Below are 22,156 nucleotides of genomic sequence, written 5' to 3'. Positions count from 1 at the left end.
GTGGGTAAGAGGAAAGCCACTAATGGAAATTAAAAGGAAAGATACCAATTTAAAGATTTTTTTCTATTTCTGTCTAATCTCCTGTTAAAAAAGAAATTTATTGAGAGCTAATATAATAAATTTATGTTTTAAATGTACTTGAAAACTTTGCATACAATAAGTGACGTGTGAACATCAAATTCAAAAAAAGTTGTTCTCTTTCTCACTTGAGACACAGATTTACCTAGGAACTTCCAGTTATTTTATTTAATTTTCTAACCTGTAAAATGAGAATAAAGAGCTTCTCATCCCAGCCTGAGAATTTATAGTGGGTATAACTGATAGTGTTCTGCCACTCAGGGACAAATATGTAGAAATTATTTTAGTTTTAATAAAGGTAGACCCTGTCCCTCAGAGGAATAAGCTCTAGCTAATCATGTTTTTCATGCAACTGTAAAATTTTATATTTTCACACAATTATATTCATAAAGTATTGTGATCCTGATAATTACTATTCATTTCTATCACTAAGAAGTTATTTCTGTCTAGCAACCTGGCATTCCTTACTCATTTTAAAGTCCTTAGCATATCCAAACAGTAACCAGTAGATCCTGAGGTTTATTCTGCAGTGCATGGGAGAGTTGAGAGAGACCTGGTGCTCATTCACAAGAGATTATCTTGACTATAAATAAAATTCCCATTAGCTGGGCATGGTGGCACGTGCCTGTAATCCCAGCTACTTGGGAGGCTGAGGCAGGAGAATTGCCTGAACCCAGGAGGCGCAGGTTGCGGTGAGCCGAGATTGTGCCATTGCACTCCAGCCTGGGTAACAAGAGCGAAACTCCGTCTCAAAAAAAAAAAGTCATGTGTAAGCTTGAGTTATAAACCTGTCATGTTTCATGAAAAAAAAAAAAAAAAAAAAAAAATTCCCCACCCCAGAAAACAAGAAAAAAGAGAAAATATCTTTCTAGGAATTGTTTTTGAAAATAATTTTTCTCATCCTCAGAAGACTGCACAAGTGGCATTAATATACTAACATATAATCCCAAATTTCCAAGCATACAGTTTAAACATCTGCTATGATCATATAGTTTACTGAACTACTGGAAAATGAGATAGCAAGAGTAAATTTACCCTTTGAAGGAGCAAAATGTGCCCAGGACCTCTTTAGTTTCTTTACAGAAACAGTCATTTATCTATGAGTCATTCCTGCTCAACATTTTTACATGTCATTTAATTCACCAGTTTAATCTCTCCCTTTGCAGTGAGCACTCAGGAGAAAGTCATGCTTGAGGCCATAAATATTTCTTCCAAATACTTTCAATAGTTCCTTCTTCCTCATTATTCTAGCTGAAAAATGAAATATCTAGGAGTATAAAAACTACAATTTCCTAGTTAAATATTCAGAGATATTATATTGTTAAATCGTATTGAAATTCCCATCTTTAATCATTTCGAACAAGTGTGAAGATACAATAAGAACACTTGTTTCATACTTTTCGGAGTCTCAAAAAAAATCTAATAAGTTAATCTATAAATATATCACTATGCTTTTGTACTGATGTAAGTTTGTACCCACCCCGCAATTTCCCGATGGCTGCCTCAGACTCTAGCAAAAATAAGACACGAAGCGAACTCATTCTGAGCAGGATGGGAGACCAGAACAGGAGGTAAGATTAGAGGCAAGAAATAGATAATTAGAGCTCAAAGTCAAAGTGAAGCTTTAAAAATATTTCTCTACAAGGTGTTTTGGGGATGAATTGAGGGAGATATGTAAGCAATTGCCAAAGACCACTGCTTCAATTAAGGAAATTCAATGCTATAAAAGAAGGCTCTGAAACCCAGCTAACAGAGGTCAATGTTCATCCAAGCTCTGCAATAATTATCATATTGATTCGCAGTACTTTAGCACAAATAGGTAATATACAGAGGAGTCAATAAAGTTTGATTTTTAAATTCTCAAATTTAAAAAAACACGAGCAACTGTTGAAAGAAGGGCAATAAGAAAAAGACCAGATGGCTGCCTAAATACATCCTCCAGAAAACGATGCCTCATCAATTCCTTCTCCTCGAACTGAAAGCCAGGGGTCTTTCTGGTACCAAATACTAAGAATCACGGCCAACAAAGCCAGTGGGTGGTCTCAGAGGATTGTCAGGCTCCTCAGAAACAGGTCTTTTATATGCCTGAGGGGGTTACACTACATGACAACTGACAAATCCAGGGAGGCACAGCTGCCAATAGACAGGTACAGTCAGAAAGTCACAAAGCAGAGCTGGCTTTATTTGAAAGCATTTTGCCAGGCTTCACACCGACCCAACTTCACGGCAGTCTAGTCTCTCAAGGGACTACGAAGGAACGTTAAGCAAGTATTCACTTGGAGACACATCACTCCCAGCTACAGCCCTCCAAGTCACTAGCAGAGATCTCAATGGAGACTGAGGCTCAGGATTTCATCATTAAGCTTGCCTTTCAATCTCTTAACTCAGAAATACAAGGGCTTAATAATCTTTATATCCTGACTTAAGGGAGCTAATACTATTATGGGTTTAGCATGCCTGGGAATTTACCTGCTTCACTGTAGGTCTAAGGATTTGAGGCTACTTGGGTAATGTCACAGAATACACAGGAGCATCTCTGAAAAACTGGTCTCATGTTTGAAAGCATCCCTGCAGAGTACAAGATTAACAGGCACGGGGCTGCGAAGCGCTCGGATAACCTACCTGTCACTCTGGTCTGAGGTCCATGTAACTGATCGCCCTTCAGGTTTAGTTTTGTACCATATTCTGATAGCATGAGGAAAGTCAGTAGCTGTCTGAGCCCCTGTCTTTCTGATCTGTAAGCTCCAACTGTCAGTGTCAAAGAGGAGTTCTCCACAGCCAGGAGCCTGGCTGCAGCAAGCATAATAGTCTAACTGCTCCCTCCAACAATCTGCAGGCAAAGTCACAAGTTCATATACAATCTGATTCCTGAGCTCCTCAGAAACAACTGTGAGCTTGGGAGACCTTGTAAATTTTTCCATACCTGGCACAGCAGCAACATCCACCTCCTCGACTTTTAACACAGATAAATCACAGCAGTCCAACACTAGCAAAAAATCCTCACTCCCATGATTCCCTGTGTCACAGCAGTACTTTGAGCTAGAAATCCCAGAAGCATGTTCCTGGTTGTCATGGTTACCATCTTTATCAGAAGTATCTTTTTCACCTTTACTACAGATTGCAAAATCATTATATTCCATTTCAGATGAGAAGGTCCTTGCATTTGCCACAGAAATACGGCAGAGTTCAGGCATCCCAAATTTGCAGGCTTTGTTTGACTCTGATTGGCAGGCTTCCTCGATGGAGCTATTCTGTTTCTTGAATCTGTTTCCATCCTCGAGGAAAAGCACTATGGTCCCCTCAATGACTTGACTTTCAAAATCCACATCCAAATCCAGTACATAGTGCTTCACAAGTATGTGGCTGGTGTTGGCCATGAGAGGCAGGTCATCTCTGGCAGGGTCCAGCTGTATGTCCATGATGTGGTTTATTGTTTGAGAGACTGGTTAAAATCTCAAATGGGGGGTTTCCTAACTGCCTTAATCTTCCAGAATCATAAATAGCTGCTTATCAAAAAAACAACTGATGTCACAGATTATGGTTCCACAACTTTCAGTCTCCTGGCAAAGAAGGAAAGCACAATTAGACAAAATTCCAAGTAAGACCTAAATGCTCCTGCAACTGCTGCTCCTGCAAGTTGACCACCATCCTTAAATAATCCCCCAAGTGGTAGATGGCCAGGGCTAGAAGGCTCATTAATTTTTTTTTTATTGACATGAAAGAAATCTGCATTATGGGTTTCTAAAAATATTTCAATTACCAACTGAATGGCAAGGGCCTCCACAAAGCCAGAAGACGCATGCTCCAATGAGAACTGTCCTTCTTTTAGAAAAGAGCAATTGTTATGCAAAAGTGTAACCAAGCATTGCCGTGCCTCTAGTCTTAAAAGATATTAAATGTATCCCTTCTAATTTTGTGCATCAAAAGATAAGTGATTGTTTTTCCACTGTGATTCCAAGTAACAAGTGTGAATGAAGGCTAAATGGCCCCATACATTTTATTCTTTGAGAGTAATAATTTAATACATAACAATGTAACTCCAGGGATTAATGTACTTTTCACATTAGAACTGCTCTCATATCAGCACTTCCAGTAAATTACAGGAAAATGAGCCAATTTACCAGGAGTGCATTCTAAGTATTCCTTTGAGATTGTTCACGGAGATTTTTCAAATTTATAGTTAAATACTCAAGGTATATCATTACATCTTAATAGCAGAAAACCCATTAACATTCTGGATAATAGCCTTCTGTGGCAAACAAAAGGTCTTCTCACTTGCGAAAAAAAAGCGTGCAAATACCTATAAAAGGAAGGAGAGAAATTAAAATGTAGAAACAGATGTTACAATAAAATGCACAAGTTCTTCATAAAAGTTCTGAATCAAAATGTATTCTTATTGTATACTCGCAATTTGGCTAAAAATTATTTGAAATTATTTCAGTCCATGTTGTGTACCTAATTTCTTGCAGCATATGCTGTTCTTTTTTATTCTTTTACCAAAACCAAAAAAGAAATGGCAGGAAAACAGAAAGAAAAGCTCCAACAGAATAGATATACTTAAAATCATTTTTTAATTTCTAAATATCAGGAGGCAATCTTTTAACAACTACAAAACATCATTTACCTGAATTTTCAAGTAAATCAAGCCCTTCCTTTGTATCCAAACTCCTCCTCACTTCCCTGCCAGCTTTATCTGCATCTCTACTAGACCCTTCTATTTCCTTTCCTTCTAGAATCTCATTCTAGGTTAATATCTCATTGATTTTCAGTTTCTACCTCTCCACAGACTAGTTCCTCTTCAATATCTCACCTAACCTGAAAAAAATCCCACCTCCTGCAGCTTGTACAATCCAGTTTCTAGCTACTTTTCCAGTAATGGAGACAACACCCCCTTGCATGCTCATCCTCTAGCCAGAGGGCCTACTCAAAACACTGCTTCCTGAAGAGAACTTTGCTCTAGGCCTCTGTGCCTTCTGGACTAACCCATGTGCTGGACCTGGAGTGCAACTGGCTCCTACCTCCCACCTCCAACTGCCAAATCCTATTCTTTCTCCAAGTCCCAGTTTAAGTGCAACCACCTCCTGAAACCCTTCCCTGGTCCATGCTTCCCCCCTCCCCCCACTGAAATATATGTGGTACACTTTCAGCACAATAGGAGTAGAGAGAAATCAAAGATGCAAAGAATAGTTTGAATTTACTTTATGGAGAAGCTGGTATTTCCCTTGGTCCTAGAAAAGTCAATGGCACAGGGGATAAACCAGAGTATTTTCTGTCCTGTCATTTTAAAAAATAACCTTCGATAAAGCTGTTGGCTATTTCTATGTAATGACAAACAGTGATGTTAAAACTTCATTCTGAGGATGGCTGTGGCTGCTAACATACTGTATTTTGTTGATTGGGCATTTTTTTAAAAAATTAGTTAAAAAAAAAACCCTGAACACACACACACACAGAAGAAAAACCTGCATCAACTAAGACAAGGGTCAATTTAGTGGCTGGCTAACCGATCACATTTGGAGAAAAAGATTAGCATTTTTAACATTATAGATATAATTATTTATTGTCCAACTCTAATGGATTCCTAAATTTACTTCTAAAAATCTGTATAATTTAAGCATAGAATACATTCTATAGAGCAGTTCTCACTACTTTTGTTCCCGGTGGGAGAGAATGAGGCTGCCCTAGGGCCCTATCCACTCAAGCCTGTTAGCAGAACTAGTCATGAAAAGCCAGGGCTGCCTTTCCAGTGGCTAACCACTGCTGCCTCTAAAATCAGTGTACGACATGGTATGTGTTTTAAGTGCCGAAATGTTTGTCACCTGACTGACAATCCACTGGTTTTCTTTAGTGGATTCTTTTGCATACTCTCCATAGGGGCAATTCTAAAACTTTTCTTTTAATTTTCCAACTTCATGCTTGCTAACTCATTCTCAGCTGATGATTTGACCCCCTGCTTTGCTGAGATAATTTTGAATCTCTGTTCAGTCATACCTCAAAGTATCTCTAGCTCTTCATAAGTATTACCTTCTCTTAATTCCGAGGGAACAATATCCCTTCTCACTAAAGCTTATTAAGCTTATTCCACCCCACTGAATCCCAACTTTTGGGGTTTTTAGAGAGCCAAATACATAGCACATTTCTCTCTCATCCAGATTCTGAATGTAGCGAGACAAGATGAAGATACGGCAAGGGCAGACCAAAATATCACCATTATTTCTGATGAAGACTGAACTGGAGAACATGGCTTACTGTGAGAGCCAAAGCTACCTGGAAACTGAATCCCAAATTTAGGTTTATCCACATTGTCACAGGCAATGCTGGATCAATATAAGCTTCCAGAAGGGGAGGTGGCTTCAGGTAAGACTTAAGGCCTAGAGGAAGAGAAAAGAATGGCTCTCTGTGGTCAGGATTGCTGCCCAAAAGCAAAAGGGAGATGAGCAGAGCACATTCAGTTTCTTCTTCCCAGATTTATCAGACTAAGTCACTCCACCTCCCTTAGGATAAAAGCAGGGAGACCAGGAGTGTTACACTGACTGAACTTCCCCAACAGGGAAGGAAACATCAGAAGTGGGAAAGAAGTGTTCTCTCAACACCATCCCCCTCCACTTACTTGAATCCTCTTCCATTTGATACTTTTCTCTTGACATGTTCTCCCCCTCAATGATTACACCCTATTCTGAACATTCAAACACCCCTAGGGTTGTGGGTTCAAGCTGCCTTCTCTCTCAGTCTCCCAAGTAGATGGAACCACAGGTGCATGCCACAACACTCATCTAACTTCTTAAATTTTTGTAGAGACGAGGTCTCACCATGTGGCCCAGGCTGGTCTGGAACTCCTCAGTTCAGGCAATCTGCCCACCTCAGTCTCCCAAAGTGCTGGGATTACAGGTGTGGGCCACTGCACCCGGCCTTAGGGTTGCCATCTTTAAAAACAACCAACTTCATTTGGCCTACTTTAAATCATCTTTATTTTTTTGAACTTTGGAACTGAAGAATTCCTTAGGGCTCATCAATCCAACTCTCTAATTTTACAAATGAAGACAGAGTCCCAGAGAGGCAAAGCAATTTGCTCAAGGTTACCCATTTCTTTTTGTTTGCCACAAACAGAACATTTTCCACCTGCTGATGGTTTTCCTTGGAATTCTCATCCCCCAGGTCTCAAGGCCATCTCCTTCATATTGTGTAAGTCATAAATCAAATATCACCTCTAAGTCTCTCTTCCATAGCTTCCTTCGACCTTCTTTATCTTCTTCAAGTTATGCAGATTAGTAACCAATTCTTACTGTAATAGCTTTAGGGGGCAAAGGAGAACTTTTAAGCCAGCCCCAGAAGATTCTGAAGAATACTGTAACTTTTGCATGGTTTCCAACCTAAATTATGTATACGTCTATTAAGTTGTTGCTTATTTGACTATGTCCTAGTTGTCTTAGATTCATGGATGACCTAAATCATCTTTCTCTCTGTAAGTACATAACGCTCACTAACGTCAATCAGGGTCACAGCCCCACATTTAGGGAAAACCTGAACTGCCTGTGGTTGCAAATCCAAGTATGTGGTCACCTTGCAAGGCCTCTCTCAGCAAATGGAAATCATATTTCTAAGCAGTCCGTTGACTTCAGCACTTTTGGCTATTATTATGCTCCAATTCAAAATGCCACCCTGTCTCACTGAAGCATTTTTCCGTTCTCTGTCATAAGCCATAACATATAAAAGTTCCCCCTTATAAAAACCGATCATTTTCCAGTGGCTAACCGTTGCTGCCTCTAAAATAAGTGTGTTTCAAAAAAAAAGTAAAATAAGTGTGCTATGCAGTATGTATTTTAAATGCTCAAATGATTGTCTCAGCAGCACCATTAAAGGCTTTGAAAGGATTAGCATACAGTAATATTTTTCTTAAGGGGGAAGAAGATCACATACTAAACAGAGCTATGGCACAAAGAAGAAATTGCTCTGCCATTCTCAGCCAACCGAAGTGCTCTGCCATTCTCAGCCAACCGAAGTGGAATGCACCCATTTACAAATGTGAGATATAGCCTCTGTAATGCCGTCCCCAATCCCTCCAACAAAAATAATTTCATTCTCCTTTCAAGCTACAAAGCAATGTGTATCCTCAAGGCTCTTAGCTTATCCTGGCTTCTTTTACAGTTACCTCCATCCTCCAATGCTCTAAAAATTCTTTGCAACTCCTGAATTATTTTTGTGTTAATGACCAGGTTAAGTGGAGTACGCTGAACACAACAGGTTCTCAATAAACATTTGTAGAACTGCTGTCTAAAGGCATTTGTGATTTCAACCTCTAGTTACTTATACAACAGGGATTCTAGCTTGCCTGTGTTCTATAGTCTAGTGCCAAGTTACTGCTTAACAAACATCTCCCTCCAGATGTCTCATTTATTTCTTCTCAGGATACACCTGTGCCTCTTTTTATGCCACATCATTTTACTTGTAACCAACTGTGGGGGGAAAGGACAAATTTGTTTGCATATATGCTTATTCTACAACATAGAGCACACTGTGAGTAGTTACTAAATATTTAATTTCACCAATTACTTGATCAGAGAATGACAGCTTTCTGCTATTCCAGGTGTGTTCACTCTTTAGAATATGCCAATTGCTCTTAATAACAGCCATTGTATTTGCTAAAATATACTGTGTCTGGGCACAATTCCTCACACACTCAAATGCATATAGTCCTAAGAACATAGCTTACCACTATGAAATTCAATAAAATAACTTCAGAATTAGAAGGAAACTTAAAAGTTCAAATATACTGTTTTGTGTTTAGAAATGTCACACTGACATATTCTGCAACTTATTTCTTTCACTCAATGGTTTTAGAAATATAGAGATGTTGATGTATATAAATCTTTTAGCTGCTTTTAATGTCCCCATAGGAATATTCTATAATTTATCCCTATGTTCCCCTATTGGCACATATTTATTTGAAAATTTTTATGACTACAAACGATGCTGCAATGAACTTCCTTATGCACAGCTCCTAGTGCACTGGGTAGAACTCCTAGAAATTCCATTTGGCCTGATGTTAATATTGTCATATCTACTTTCTTTTGGTTTGCTTTTTCCTGGTACATCTTTCCTATCCCTTTATTTTTAACTGCTCTGGACTGATTTTGCCTTGGCTGATTTTTTAAAACAACATTTGTCTATTTTAAAAATATAATTATCATTTTTAATGACTGAAATGAATTTCTTTATATTTATCACAATTACAGTTGTAATAGCAACCATCTTAATCAACATATTTCATTTTCTATCTTCCATGATTTTCTTTGCTTCTTAGCTTTACTTTTCTGCTTTTCATTAAATTTTTCTACATTCCTGTTTTCCCCTCCACTATTTCATGACTTACACAATCAATGCCTTTAATATGTCCACGCAGAGTCAATCTCAAATAACCTTCCAAACAATATAAGGACCTTGGAAAGTTTTATCAGCAGTCTTTCCTCTTCCTTACTCCACACTACCTTCAGTATCATTGTTGCTATTATCTAGTATCACATTGTTTTTTAAAACTCCATCCAACTTTTTAGAAGTCAGTATTTACTGTATTTACAAATACATTCACCAGCTTCCTTATTCATGATAATTTATACATTCTACTTCTTCCTTCTGGGTCTAATTTCGTTCTGCTTGCTGCATGACAAATTAACTTTGTAGCATCAAACAGCAACCATTGTTGCTGTTGCTATATTCTATAGGTCATGAATGTGGGTAACAGTCAGCTGGGCCATTCTTCTACATCTTATGAATCTATGTTACTCAATGGTACTCAGTTGGAGGATGGATTTGTCTGGAGGATCTGAAGACCCCAGTGGCTGTACAAAGCCTCTTTAACACTGAGCTCTTGGAACAGTTGCACATGTTCTATAGTAGCTGGCAGCCTCTAGTGCAAGCATCCCAAAGAACCAGTTGAAAGCTGCATGGTCTTTTCTGACCTAGCCTCAAAGTCAACATGGTTATTATTTTTACCATATTTTATTGCTTTCAAGTGAAAAGTGATAAGGCCAGTCCAGATTCAAGGAGAGGGCATTAGACTTCTTTTGATGGGGGCATGGCAAGGTATATTGTAGAAAAGCATGGAAGATGGTAGATACTGCTACGGCCATTTTTGGAAAATACAGTCTGCCACAATTTCCTTTTCACTTAAGTTTATCTTTAGCAATTATTTCAGGAGGAGACCATGGATAACAAACTCTTTTAACATTTGTATGTTTGAAAAGGTCTGTATTACATCTTCTCTACTGAATGATCACTTAACTAGGTGTAGACCTTTTGTTGATAGTTACTTTCTATTAACACTTTGAATATACTACTCCACTATAACCTGGCATATCTTTTTGCTGATAAGAAAGAAGTTTGTTATTAGAATGCATTTATTTGGTCGGGCGCAGTGGCTCAAGCCTGTAATCCCAGCACTTTGGGAGGCCAATGCAGGTGGATCATGAGGTCAAGAGATCGAGACCATCCTGGTCAACATGGTGAAACCCTGTCTCTACTAAAAATACAAAAAATTAGCTGGGCATGGTGGCGAGTGCCTGTAATCCCAGCTACTCAGGAGGCTGAGGCAGGAGAATTGCCTGAACCCAGGAGGCAGAGGTTTTGGTGAGCCAAGATCATGCCATTGCACTCCAGCCTGGGTAACAAGAGAGAGACTCCGTCAAAAAAAAAGAATGCATTTCTTTATATGTATCTGTTTTTTTCTGTGGCACATTACATGCAAGTATGTGGTATTTGTGTGTGCGTGTGTGTGTGTAAGAGAGTTGTGTGTCTATGTGTGTTGTTGTTTTAAATACTTGAAGTGGAAGAGAGATTTCCTTATAGTTCAGTTTATCATACTGACCAGAAGCCCACAGAGTATGATATACCACTTAATGGTCCAGACCCACAATTCCTTTGGCTGAAAAAGGTTTTACGGGGCTGGGTGCAATAGCTCATGCTCGTAAGGAGGCCAAGGCAGGAAGATCACTTGAGCCCGGAAGTTTGAGATAAGCCTGGGTAATACAGGAAGACCTCTCTCTACAAATAATAAATAATTAGCCAGATACAGTTGTGTATACGCCTATAGTCCAGCTACTTAGCAAGCTGAGGTGGGAGGATCTCTTGACCCTGAGAGGCCAAGACTACAGTGAGTCATGATTGTGTCACTGTATTCCAGCCTGGGCAACACAGCGAGACCCTTTCTCAAAAAAAAAAAAAAAGAAAGTTTTCATAGGTATTATGTTCACTGTCTGAATGATGGGATCAGTAGAAGCCCAAACCTCAGCATCATGCAATATACCCTTGTAACAAACCTGCACATGTATCCCTGGATCTAAAATTAAAATTTCAATTGGAGGAAAAAAAAAAGAAATTTTCATGTAGGATATTCTTCATTGTATAACATTAGAGCCACCATAGCTATAGATTACCTTTTATTATCACAGAAGCCCAGAGAGATTATTAAAGATTGAGAGGTTAAGAATATGTGCAAAGAAAGAAGGCCAAATATACAGAAAGCTGGATTATATCACTCAATCAACAAATTATGTGGAATACTCTTCCATTCTCTTTGTCTAGTAACTCTCTGGACCCCATCATGTCCTCAACGAAAACTTTCCTCACCTCACTGATTAAGTCAAATTCCCCTATTATTAGATTTCATAGCTGTGTGCTTCTTAGTAGCACAACAAACACAGTTTTAGTTTTACATTTATGTGTCTGCTTGATTAATAAAGATTATTCTGCCCTCCTCTTAAATGAAAGGAAGTACCACTTCTAGTAACAGTGGAGTCCCTTCTGGCAGACTAATCTTCCCACTGATAGCACTTATAAACTCTAGACAGAAAACATTTCTGAAAGCCCATGAGAGTGGGCAAAAAAACTGGCAAGAACTGTAGGGCGCCACCACGTGGAAGAAGGGAATGGTACTGAGCTTCCTGCTTTACAGTTTTTCACCAAAAAGAAAGTCCTAATTAGTGCCAGGCAAGGCAGTTAACCCAGTTATGCCTGAGGTTGCAAAATATTTTTGTGAAAAATTAGACCTTGGCAATGACCTTGAGCAGTAGGATATAAATAACTCCCCCCACAAGCTTAGTGTTTCAATAATGGAACACTACACATAAATGGGTTAAAACTCAGATTGAAACATGAAGTCTTACTGGCTGAAGAACATGAGAACAGAGTTCAAGACCAACACAGCAGCTGGAGAGAAAAGAAGAAAACGTTTAGGAAAGGTGGTATCTACAAAGCAAGAGTCCAATATTCTGCCTATAAACTCTGCCTAATTCCCTAATTGTCCCCTGAAAGCATGCATATATGGGGAAGATCAAACAGCCTCCTTAAAGTAAAATTAACTCAACTAAACCGAGATTCTGATTGCTCTCCACAACGGTGAACGCAAAGTTAGAAGTCTGAGTTCAGCCAAGTTAATTGTCTGTTAATACAAAACACCAATATTCTTCAAAAGAACATAACAAAATCCAGAATTTCTGCAAAGCATCAATTACACTGTCTAAGATAAAACATAAAACTATTAGACATAAAATAAATAAGAAACATGACCCAAACTCAAAAATAAAAAGCAATTAGTAGAAACCAACTTGAGTGAACCCAAATATCAGAATTAACAGACAAGGATTTCAAAGCAGCTATTCATATTATAATTAAGCATAAATGCTGTAATACATGAACTAAAAGGAAAACTCAGCAAAGAAATAGGAATTACATTTTTAAAAATGAAAAGAATTCTAGAAGTGTAGAATACTATATTTGGAATAAAAACTTCACTGGATGGTTTTTAACAGAAGATTCATGATTATAGAAGATAGTGAACTAGAAAATAGCTATATAGAAAGAATAGAAATGTAAAGAACAGAAAAATGTTGAAAAAGAATGAACAGAGCCCCAGATACCTTTGGAATACATAATTGGAGTCCAAGAAGGACAGGCAAAAGAGAATATTGTCACAAAAAATACTTTAAAAAACGATAAGCAGTGAGCACAACCAGCACACAGATCGTGGTTTCTAAATATCATTTCCAACAAAAGGAAACAAGCCTCCCTGGAGACATGGCTGATTCTCAGGCTGGGCAGGGAAAATAAATACAAGATGGGTCTGAAGCATCATATGGGCCCCTAAAGTAGAGAAGAAAACAAATAGACAAACAGAAGAATTGGGACATCTCAAAGGGACACAGGAAACAACCTGAAAGAGCTTCCAAAGGCCAAAGCTGGAACAATTTGAGTAAGAAAATAAATATTGATAGTATTGGATTAGAACCCAAAGAATAAAATGAGTATGATTAGAACCCAAAGAATAAAATGAGTATCTGTCTATTCTGATATAAACAACTAATTGAATAAGTAATCATTTGTTTACATTGAATAAACAAATTTGTTTAAATTGGTTGAATAAATAACCATGAAGGGCAAAACTACATCTTCCTTATGGAAGGATTCCAAAAAAATCAATGTAGATATTACCTCTTCAAAGAAATAGAACTTAATTCCCTTCCCCTTGAATACAGGCCAAACCTAATTATTTGCTTCCAAGAAATACAGAATGGAAAAGGAAAAATATTATGTTTACAGTAGAAAAATCTGGCAGAGCCGGGCGCGGTGGCTCAAGCCTATAATCCCAGCACTTTGGGAGGCCGAGGTGGGTGGATCACGAGGTCAAGAGATCAAGACCATCCTGGTCAACATGGTGAAACCCCGTCTCTACTAAAAATACAAAAATTTAGCTGGGCATGGTGGCACGTGCCTGTAATCCCAGCTACTCAGGAGACTGAGGCAGGAGAATTGCCTGAACCCAGGAGGCGGAGGTTGCGGTGAGCCGAGATCGCGCCATTGCACTCCAGCCTGGGTTACAAGAGCGAAACTCTGTCTCAAAAAAAAAAAAAAAAAAAGAAAAATCTGGCAGATATAACTTGACCATGTTATAAAGTTTAATATCACCAGTGATAAGTCATGCTGGTATCATTATCCTCTAGTATGATGCACTGAGAAGGGTACCTTACCTCTCCAGTATTCCTGAAATTTCAGTCTAAGCATGAGAAAACATCAGACAAACCCACAATGAGGGACATTCTAAAATATACCTAACCAGTACTCTTCAAAAGTATGAAGACTATAAAAAAACAAGTAAAATCTGACAAATTCTTACAGAATGGAAGTGTCCAGGGGATATGATAAAATGCAATGTGGTTTCCTAGATTGGATCCTAAAGCAAACAGAAAGGACGTTAATGGGAAAACTAGATAAAAGCATTATGCCAGTGCTACATTTTAAGTTTAACAAATATACCATGATTATATGAACATCAGGGGAAGTTAGATGACGAGTTGGGAACTCCCTATACTACGTATGCAACTTTTAGGTAAATCTAAAAGTATTTCAAAAGAAACCATTTATTTAAAAATAGTTAAAATTTTCCAAATTTGGTAAGAGATAATAAAGCTTGAAAAGTTTATCTAAGCAGGATAAACACAAAGGAAACAACACCTAAGCACATCATTACCAAACTACTGAAAACCAAAAGTAAGAAAAATTCTTCAGCAGCCACTATAAAATGACACATTACACACAGAGGAACAATGACAGAGATGACAGGTGGTTTCTTACCAGAATGACCTGGCTTCTCATTAGAAACAATCAAGGCCACAGAAAGTGAAATGATACCTTTTGTGTGCGGAAAGAATGGGCAGGGGACATATCTGCTTCAAATATATTAGTCTTGAAATCTTACTTATATTATTAATTTATTAGAAAGTCCTTATTTTTTTACTTAGCAAAATAGCAGCCCATTTACTGGTTAATTTTCCAAAATTTTGAATGAGTAGAGGCTGAACTAATTTTTACTTTATTCAGAATTGGAATTTCCTATTTTTTAATTTATTATTCTATTTCAAAACAAATATATTCTAAAACACTAATCATCCCTCCAAAGTATCTACCGCCTTCCTCCTTCAGTAGGAATTTCCTTCAGTAGAAATTCTCAAGAATATTGGTTTGGACAAACTGACATAGCATGAAACCAGTTTTCCCCTCAACTGTTTGGGTATTAATAAACTTTCCAGTGTCTCACCACTTTTCTTTCAGCTCACTTTCATATCTCCCTGATTTGCTAGAAATTATTCTCTGGTGCCCTTAAACAGTTAATAAACTTTTAGAGCTGACGTCATTTTTAAACAGCAGAAACTGGCCAATCTAACGACCACCATTATCTCTGGTAAAATTTTAATATTTGAGTTTGGGATAAGCCTGTAGTCATTTTACTGGTTTCTTGCATTTCAACCTTAAGCTTTTCCCCTTTGTTCATGCCTATTAATTTTTCTTTTACTTCAAGTAAAAACACAGTGTTAAAATAACATTGAGCTATATGTTTTAACTGTACAAGTACCAGTATATCCAGAGTTTAAATTCCCTCTGGAACCGTAACTCTAACTACCCCTCTCCCCACATAAATATATGCTACAATAGGGTCTTTCACTACAAAACTCATACCCGTGAGGCAATGTCATTTATCACTGAGTAAATAATGCAAGATAGCATAATGAAAAGGGGATTTTGCTTTATTCCCTTAACTATAAATAAAAATATGTAGCACTCTGCAGGATTACCACATGTGGTATCATACTAACTTAAAGACCAATCTTTAAGCCAAACTGTAAATAAGATAAACTGTGCTCTCTGGTCTCAAGTTTTAAACAGTCTCTCTTTGCTTTAAATTTGCTGCTTTCATGAAGCATATGAGTGACTGCATATAATTTGTGATCATGTAATGAAAGACTCTATTGTGGTATGTATATTCAAAAAAAAAAAAAAAAAAAACCACTGGAGTTAATGCTGTTGTGGGAATTATAAAAAGTGCCTGTGATGAAGATCAATGCAGTAAGGCCAAGTCAGAGTCTCAGTCAAAGACCTTTTCCTGAACAAAAAAAGCAAATCACTGTCAGCTGTGGTTTGATTTATATATTATAACCCGTCAAGTGTAGGGGAGAGGTCTAAAATGTGAACACTGAAAACAAAAACTGATTTTACTCCATCAGTGTATGACTGCCCTGAATTGTGCTGGACTTCGGCTTTCCTGATGATGGTTTGGGTTGACTCTAACTTTGCTGATTGCATCTTCACACCCAGTGTTTATGCTCACATTATCAGCAGGCATTTGGGTTGCAAAGATAAGACTGGAAGTGATTTCACTCTACTTTCAAAGGTGAAAGAATGTATCCCTTTGATTACTACTTGGTTGCAAAGTACAGCGTGTTTCAGTTTTCTGAAGAGTGCCACTTAAACAAAATTATAGCAGAGTGGTCAGAAAAGGATTCCTGGGAGAACTCATTACAGCTATAAAGAAATGGAGATTTCACTTTTCTACTCCATTTTTTAAGAGGTTATACCTGTCCACAGGGGCTGACAATCGAGGTACCGGAAAAGTCAACCCCGTTTTACAGACGATGAAATGATGCTCAGAGAGCCTAAGTGCCTGAGCTTTCCAAGATGTAAACTCAAGCAGGTGAACTCCAGAGTGTTTTTAACCAAGATATCCACTGCCTCTGAAGAGGGAGACCTAAGCATCTAAGACCACCTTGCCCTTGACTTCCATACTTCATTTCAATAGGAGAAGTAAAGGCTGGCAGACTGGCACCACCTTAGTTGACCTCCTATCGAAGGCATGGTATGGATGAATCTTTATGGAAGGCATTGTTTTTACTTAAACAGGATCAAACCCCCACCCCACGCCTACTCCATGGACCAATACCTTTCACATATAATTTCTAAAGCTGTAAACCCAAGACCCTTTCACCTGTAATATCTAGAGTTGTAAGCCTTTATAAAAGCAGAGATTTCCTTTGTTAAATGAGTTTGGCTATTAGGTAGCTATGCTGCCTTGCTCCTGGCCAAAATAAATCACCCCTTCCTTCCTAGTTCCGTGTCCGAGAGGTCCATTTCTCCAGCCACTCTGCTTTACCTCTATTGCACAGCAATCCAAGTAAACATGACATGCTACCTTGTATCAATGTCACATGGAAAATCAAACAGAGGTCCACCAACTACCATAGCAAAGGCTAGAGGAAACCCACGGGCTGGATTCAGGGTGGTGAAGGGACAGTAATTAGGTCAGAGAAAGGAGAGGTGGGTACAACAACAGACACACTGCATCTCTGCCCAGCTCTTGTCTCATTCTAACACTCAAAGAGTTCAATGAAAGGCAAGGGATAACAAATGCAGACAAAGAAATGAAGGGGAACTCTCGTTTACACTGTTGGTGGGAATGTAAATTAGTATACCTACCATGAAGAACAGTATGGAGGTTCCTCAAAAAACCACAAATAGAACTACCATATGTTCCATCAATCCCACTGCTAGGTATATACTCAAAAGAAAGGAAATTAGCATTTCAAAGAGATACTGCATTCCCTTATTTACTGCAGCACTATTCACAATAGCCAAGACATGGAATCAACCTAAGTGTCCATCAACAGACTAACAGATACAGAAAATGTGGTACATATACACAACAGAGAACTATTCAGCCATTAAAAAGAATGAGATCCTGTCATTTGCAACAATATGGATGGAAATGGAAGGCATTAAGTAAAAAAAAGACACAGAAAGGCAAACTTTCATGTTCTCACTCATTTGTGGGAGCTAAAAATTAAAACAATTGAATTCATGCATACACTGGTGCATACTCTGGTGACTACACTGGTAGTCACTAGAGGCTGGGAGGGAGACTGGGGATGGTTAATGGGTACAAAGATATAGTTAGAGACAATGATGAGATTTAGTATTTGATAGCACAACGGGGTGACTACAGTCAGCAATAATTTGTTTTACATTTCAGAATAACTGAGAGTAAAATTGGGAAGTTCGTAACATAAGGAAATAATGAATGTTTAGGTAATGGACACCCCATTTTCCTGATGTATTTACTAGATATTATAATACCTGTATCAAAATATCTCATGAAACCCATAAATAAATATACCTACTATGTACTCAGAAAAATTAAAAATAAAAAAGCTCAATGAAAATGAGAAGTCAATAGATTATTTCAACAGGTAGGAAGTTTTGAAGCATTTTTCAAATTTTACAATGTTTAGAGCACTTAAAGCACTGTATTTGTATTTTTTATAACTTTGCTGAGTGTTTTCAAATATTAGATACAATTTAAACTAAAGAACTTTATTGTAAATCCGTTTTGTACCATATTTTATTCTTAATCATGACTAAGGATTAAGTAAGCCCCACTCCATTTCTCCCTCCCTACCATTGCTTTGTTATTCAATAATATTCATTTTTACCAGGTGGGGACTAGAGGAAGAAGTTGAATAGCCCAGGCTGGACCCCATGGTCACAATGTCAAAGCATTTCATTAATGCTCTCACTGCGACTCCCAAGTCCCTGCTTGCTTAACTTTGACCACACCTACCACAGCATCAAGACTAGCTCCTAGGCATGCCAGCTTGCATTTTCCTGTTTGAGTGAACTGAGATTTGCAGATTGCCATCCACGTTTCCCCTCCTAATGACTTTGTCTGCTGTGTGGGTAGTTTATCTGGGTTCAATCCAACCCCTGGGTTTACTCCCATGGCCTCTGTCCTCCACTCCATTCCCAGCCATTGAACACTGCCATCTCCTTCTTCCCTCACTGATTTTCCCATCTTCCAGGTGATAGAAGACTATTGAGTTGCTTGTGTTTTCCTATTGGAAAGAACAATAACAAAATGTGCTTTCCCTTGCTGGGCTCAATAGCTACCAGTCTAGTTTTTGCTTTTGTTTAGCTATCAAACTTTTCTGACCAAAAGGTTATACTCTTTTTATTTTATGACTGCATATTTCTTAAACTGTTGAAATCTGGCATCTGACCACACCACTTCACTACAAGTTTACTTTCAGACGTTCACAACAACTTACTTCTTGCCTAGAAGTCTAGCTTGACCACAGGCCTTATTTTCCTTGACTATCTGTGGCATCTTACACAACTAACTTCCCACCACCTCTGATGATTCCTGGGACACTGTATTGCCTGCATCTCTCCTTTTTTTTTTTTTTCAAAGTGAAAGCAAGTTTATTAAGAAAGAAAAGGAATAGAAGAATGCCTACTCCATAGACAGAGCAGCCTGCATCTCTTCTTACACGCCTGTCTCCAGAACACTGGGTGCCTCCCAAGGCTCAGCCGTGGGTCCTCTTCTCTTTCTGAAGTCTTTTCTCTTGCTCACATCTCAAGTACTCAACTAATCATTCTACAAAAAGGACTCAACTCCCTATCCATTTCTGATCTCTACATCCCCGCCTCCTATCTCCAAAGCAATGCTTCTCCAACAATCTGCGGTGAAGTTATTTTTCCCCTTATACTTTCATAAAATATAATAAAAATAGATCACTAAAAAGAGAAAGACTCCAGAACTTAAAGTATAATAAAGAAAAAAAGAGAGAGAGAGAAGGAAAAAACCACAAAAATGCAAGCCCCAAATTTGTATTCGATTCAACATAAACATAATCAGGGCAAACTATAGCATAGAAATAAAGAAAAGTGGCTGGGTGTGATGGCTCATGCCTGTAATTCTAGTACTTTGGGAGGCTGAGGCTGGTGGATCACGAGGTCAGGAGATCCAGACTGTCATGGCCAACATGGTGAAACCTCGTCTCTACTAAAATACAAAAAATTAGCCAGGCATGGTGGTGCATGCCTATAGTCCCAGCTAGTCGAGAGGCTGAGACAGGGAAATCACTTGAACCCGGGAGGCAGAGGTTGCAGTGAGCCAAGATTGCACCACTGCACGTCAGCTGATGACAGAGTAAGACTGTCTTAAAAAAAAGAAATTAAATAAAGAATTAATATAAAAATTTCTAAATGAGTACCTTCTATTTCTGTACAAACCAATTACAGTCTGTGGATAGGCACTGATTGGTGGGCTACTCATCAAGGAGTCCAGCTCTAGAGGCCTTGAGGGCACCCCACTGGTCTGCTACCAACCGGTCAACACACACCAAAAGTTTTGCTTCACATTGACTCCTCTCTTCTTTGTAACTTGACCCAATCAATGATCAACTTTTAAATTCTACTGCTTTAAATTCTTTTATCCAACCCTTCTCTGTATTGACTGCAACAATTGTGATCCAGCAGCTAATACCACCCACTTGAACTATTACACAACCACCTTCCAAAGAAGTCTCCCTGTGTGGTCATCAGTGCTATTTTTGAATACTTCCAGTTATTTCTACCCAGCCCCTCCCCACAAACATAGAAGGTTTCCTGAACCCCTGTAACTGGTTACTGACCTGTGACTACTCTAGTGCTGAGTTGTAAATGGAAGTATGCGTGTCCCTTCCAGGCCTAGCATTTAATCGCTGGTGCATAACCCTCTAGAGTGCTCTTCTCCCTCTCTTAAGGTAAACAAAATATGACATGCTGGCTGCTCTAGCAGCCTGAATCTTGGAATGACTGTGATGAGCAAAGTCCCTGGTTCAGCTGTGATGGGACAGCATGACCAAGAAACACACCTTGTTTTTTAGGCCATGAAGATTTTGGAGTTGTTTTTAATTAAAGCTAACAATCTATTCTGACTGTTGGAAACAGGTTTATAAGGTTGGGGAAAATCCACACTGAGACAATGGATCGCTCAGCAAGGCTGGTTTATTTCCTGCAGGAAGGGTGCAACTCTCTGGCAGTCTTGCCACGAGGGCACACCTGGACAAAGGAGACAGGGACATTTATAACTTTTATAACCTGACACAATCGTCCTGCTGTTGTGTCCAGTTTCCATGCCAAAATAGGACCTCACATTCTATCCTTGACGCGACTGGCTAAAAACCTGAAAATGTCCTGAATAGATTAGGGGAAAGAAGACATGGAAGAAGAGGAAGCTAGTCAGGAAAAGGTCAGGAGGGTTTCCAAATAAGGAATGGCATGCACCAGGGTTTGCAGCTTGCCAGTTCTGTTCAGACCTGCGGAGCGAGTCAAGGTAGCTGATTTAAGATGTAGCTGATTTAGAGAATATTTATACATGGGTATATATTTATGCTAATAGAGGATAATGACCACAGAGCCAGACTGTAACTCCTTATAATGTAGTCTAAGATATAAACTTTGAAGAAGAACTTTCCCATCTCTCACATTGACTTATGTAATCTGTCCCAAGTCTCTCCTCTCTATAAAACCACACCACTAAGATTCCTGAAGCATTGATTTGATGTCATGTCCCTGCTTTAAAAAAAAAAGGGGGGGGAAAGGCCCTGAATGAATTCCACGGTTTAAAGAAAAAAAATGCAAACTCCTCATCAATCTATTTTTCAACCTTATCCTATCAGACCAACCTCCCATTACCAGAATTTGCCAGGCTCATTTCCAGCCACCACCCCACATCCACCGCTCCCCGCTCCCTCGCCCACTGAGGTAACAATCAATTCTATTCCCTCTGTGAAACTTTCCGTGACAGTGCTGTAACAGCTGATGCTTACTGCGTTCTTACCAAGCGCCTGGCTTTATGCTAGGCACTTCCATTCAGTCTTCACAGTAACTCTGACATGGGTACTACTATTATTAAACTCACTTTACAAATAAGGAAACTGAAACACAGGGATGATCCAGCTTGCTTAAGGTTACACTGCTCATAATTGCTAAAGCCAGATATAAACCCAGCAGCCTTCTGAACCACTGCCCTCTACTGCTTCTAGGACATTCTCACCTCTCCTTTCTCTGAACTCCCATTATACTGTACTGAGGTTTCTGGCATGTGATCTTATGTCCTGCATGGCTAGTCACTTTCATGTGTGCAGGCCTTATTTACTAAGCTAGACTGTAAACTCCAGGGGTGCAGGGAACCACTTCACCATTCTTCCTATCACTCGATAAGAAAACACTCCCAAAGGAATCACTTCAGTGATAAGCACAATTCTGCTGGAAGGAGTATGCATTAATCATGTTTTTTATTTTCTGTATTTTATGATGTTTTGACATCTCAGAACCTTGCTAATCCTGGAGAAATTACTCTTCCCAGGGCTAGCTAATTCCAAGAGACGGCAAAGAACCTGCCTGTGCACATGCGTTTCATAGGCAAACCAACCAATCC

General features: G+C 38.8%; 1 protein-coding gene across 35 annotated transcripts in view; it reads right to left on the bottom strand.

The window, feature by feature from the left end:
• The window catches only part of AOPEP (aminopeptidase O (putative)), a 449,451-nt gene that overhangs the window by 409,866 nt on the left and 17,429 nt on the right, over window positions 1–22,156 (bottom strand). For 27 of the 35 annotated variants that reach the window (XR_013532554.1, XR_013532563.1, XR_013532561.1 and 24 more), the window contains one exon: window positions 2,701–3,638. The exons of 4 other annotated variants lie outside the window; for them this stretch is intronic. Coding sequence is in view for 15 of the 31 variants with exons in the window: in XM_078365849.1 (XP_078221975.1) it covers window positions 2,701–3,497 (797 nt within the window). In the remaining 16 variants the exon portion in view is untranslated. The remainder of the gene's footprint in view (window positions 1–2,700; window positions 3,639–22,156) is intronic. 4 more of the 35 variants (XR_013532594.1, XR_013532592.1, XM_078365878.1 and 1 more) reach the window with 1 other exon arrangement.

The sequence above is a fragment of the Callithrix jacchus genome, chromosome 1, assembly GCF_049354715.1.
Source record: "Callithrix jacchus isolate 240 chromosome 1, calJac240_pri, whole genome shotgun sequence".
Taxonomy (NCBI): Eukaryota; Metazoa; Chordata; class Mammalia; order Primates; family Cebidae; genus Callithrix; species Callithrix jacchus.
The sequence above is the reverse complement of the archived record's forward strand: the minus strand, read 5'-3'. Positions and strand labels throughout refer to the sequence as shown.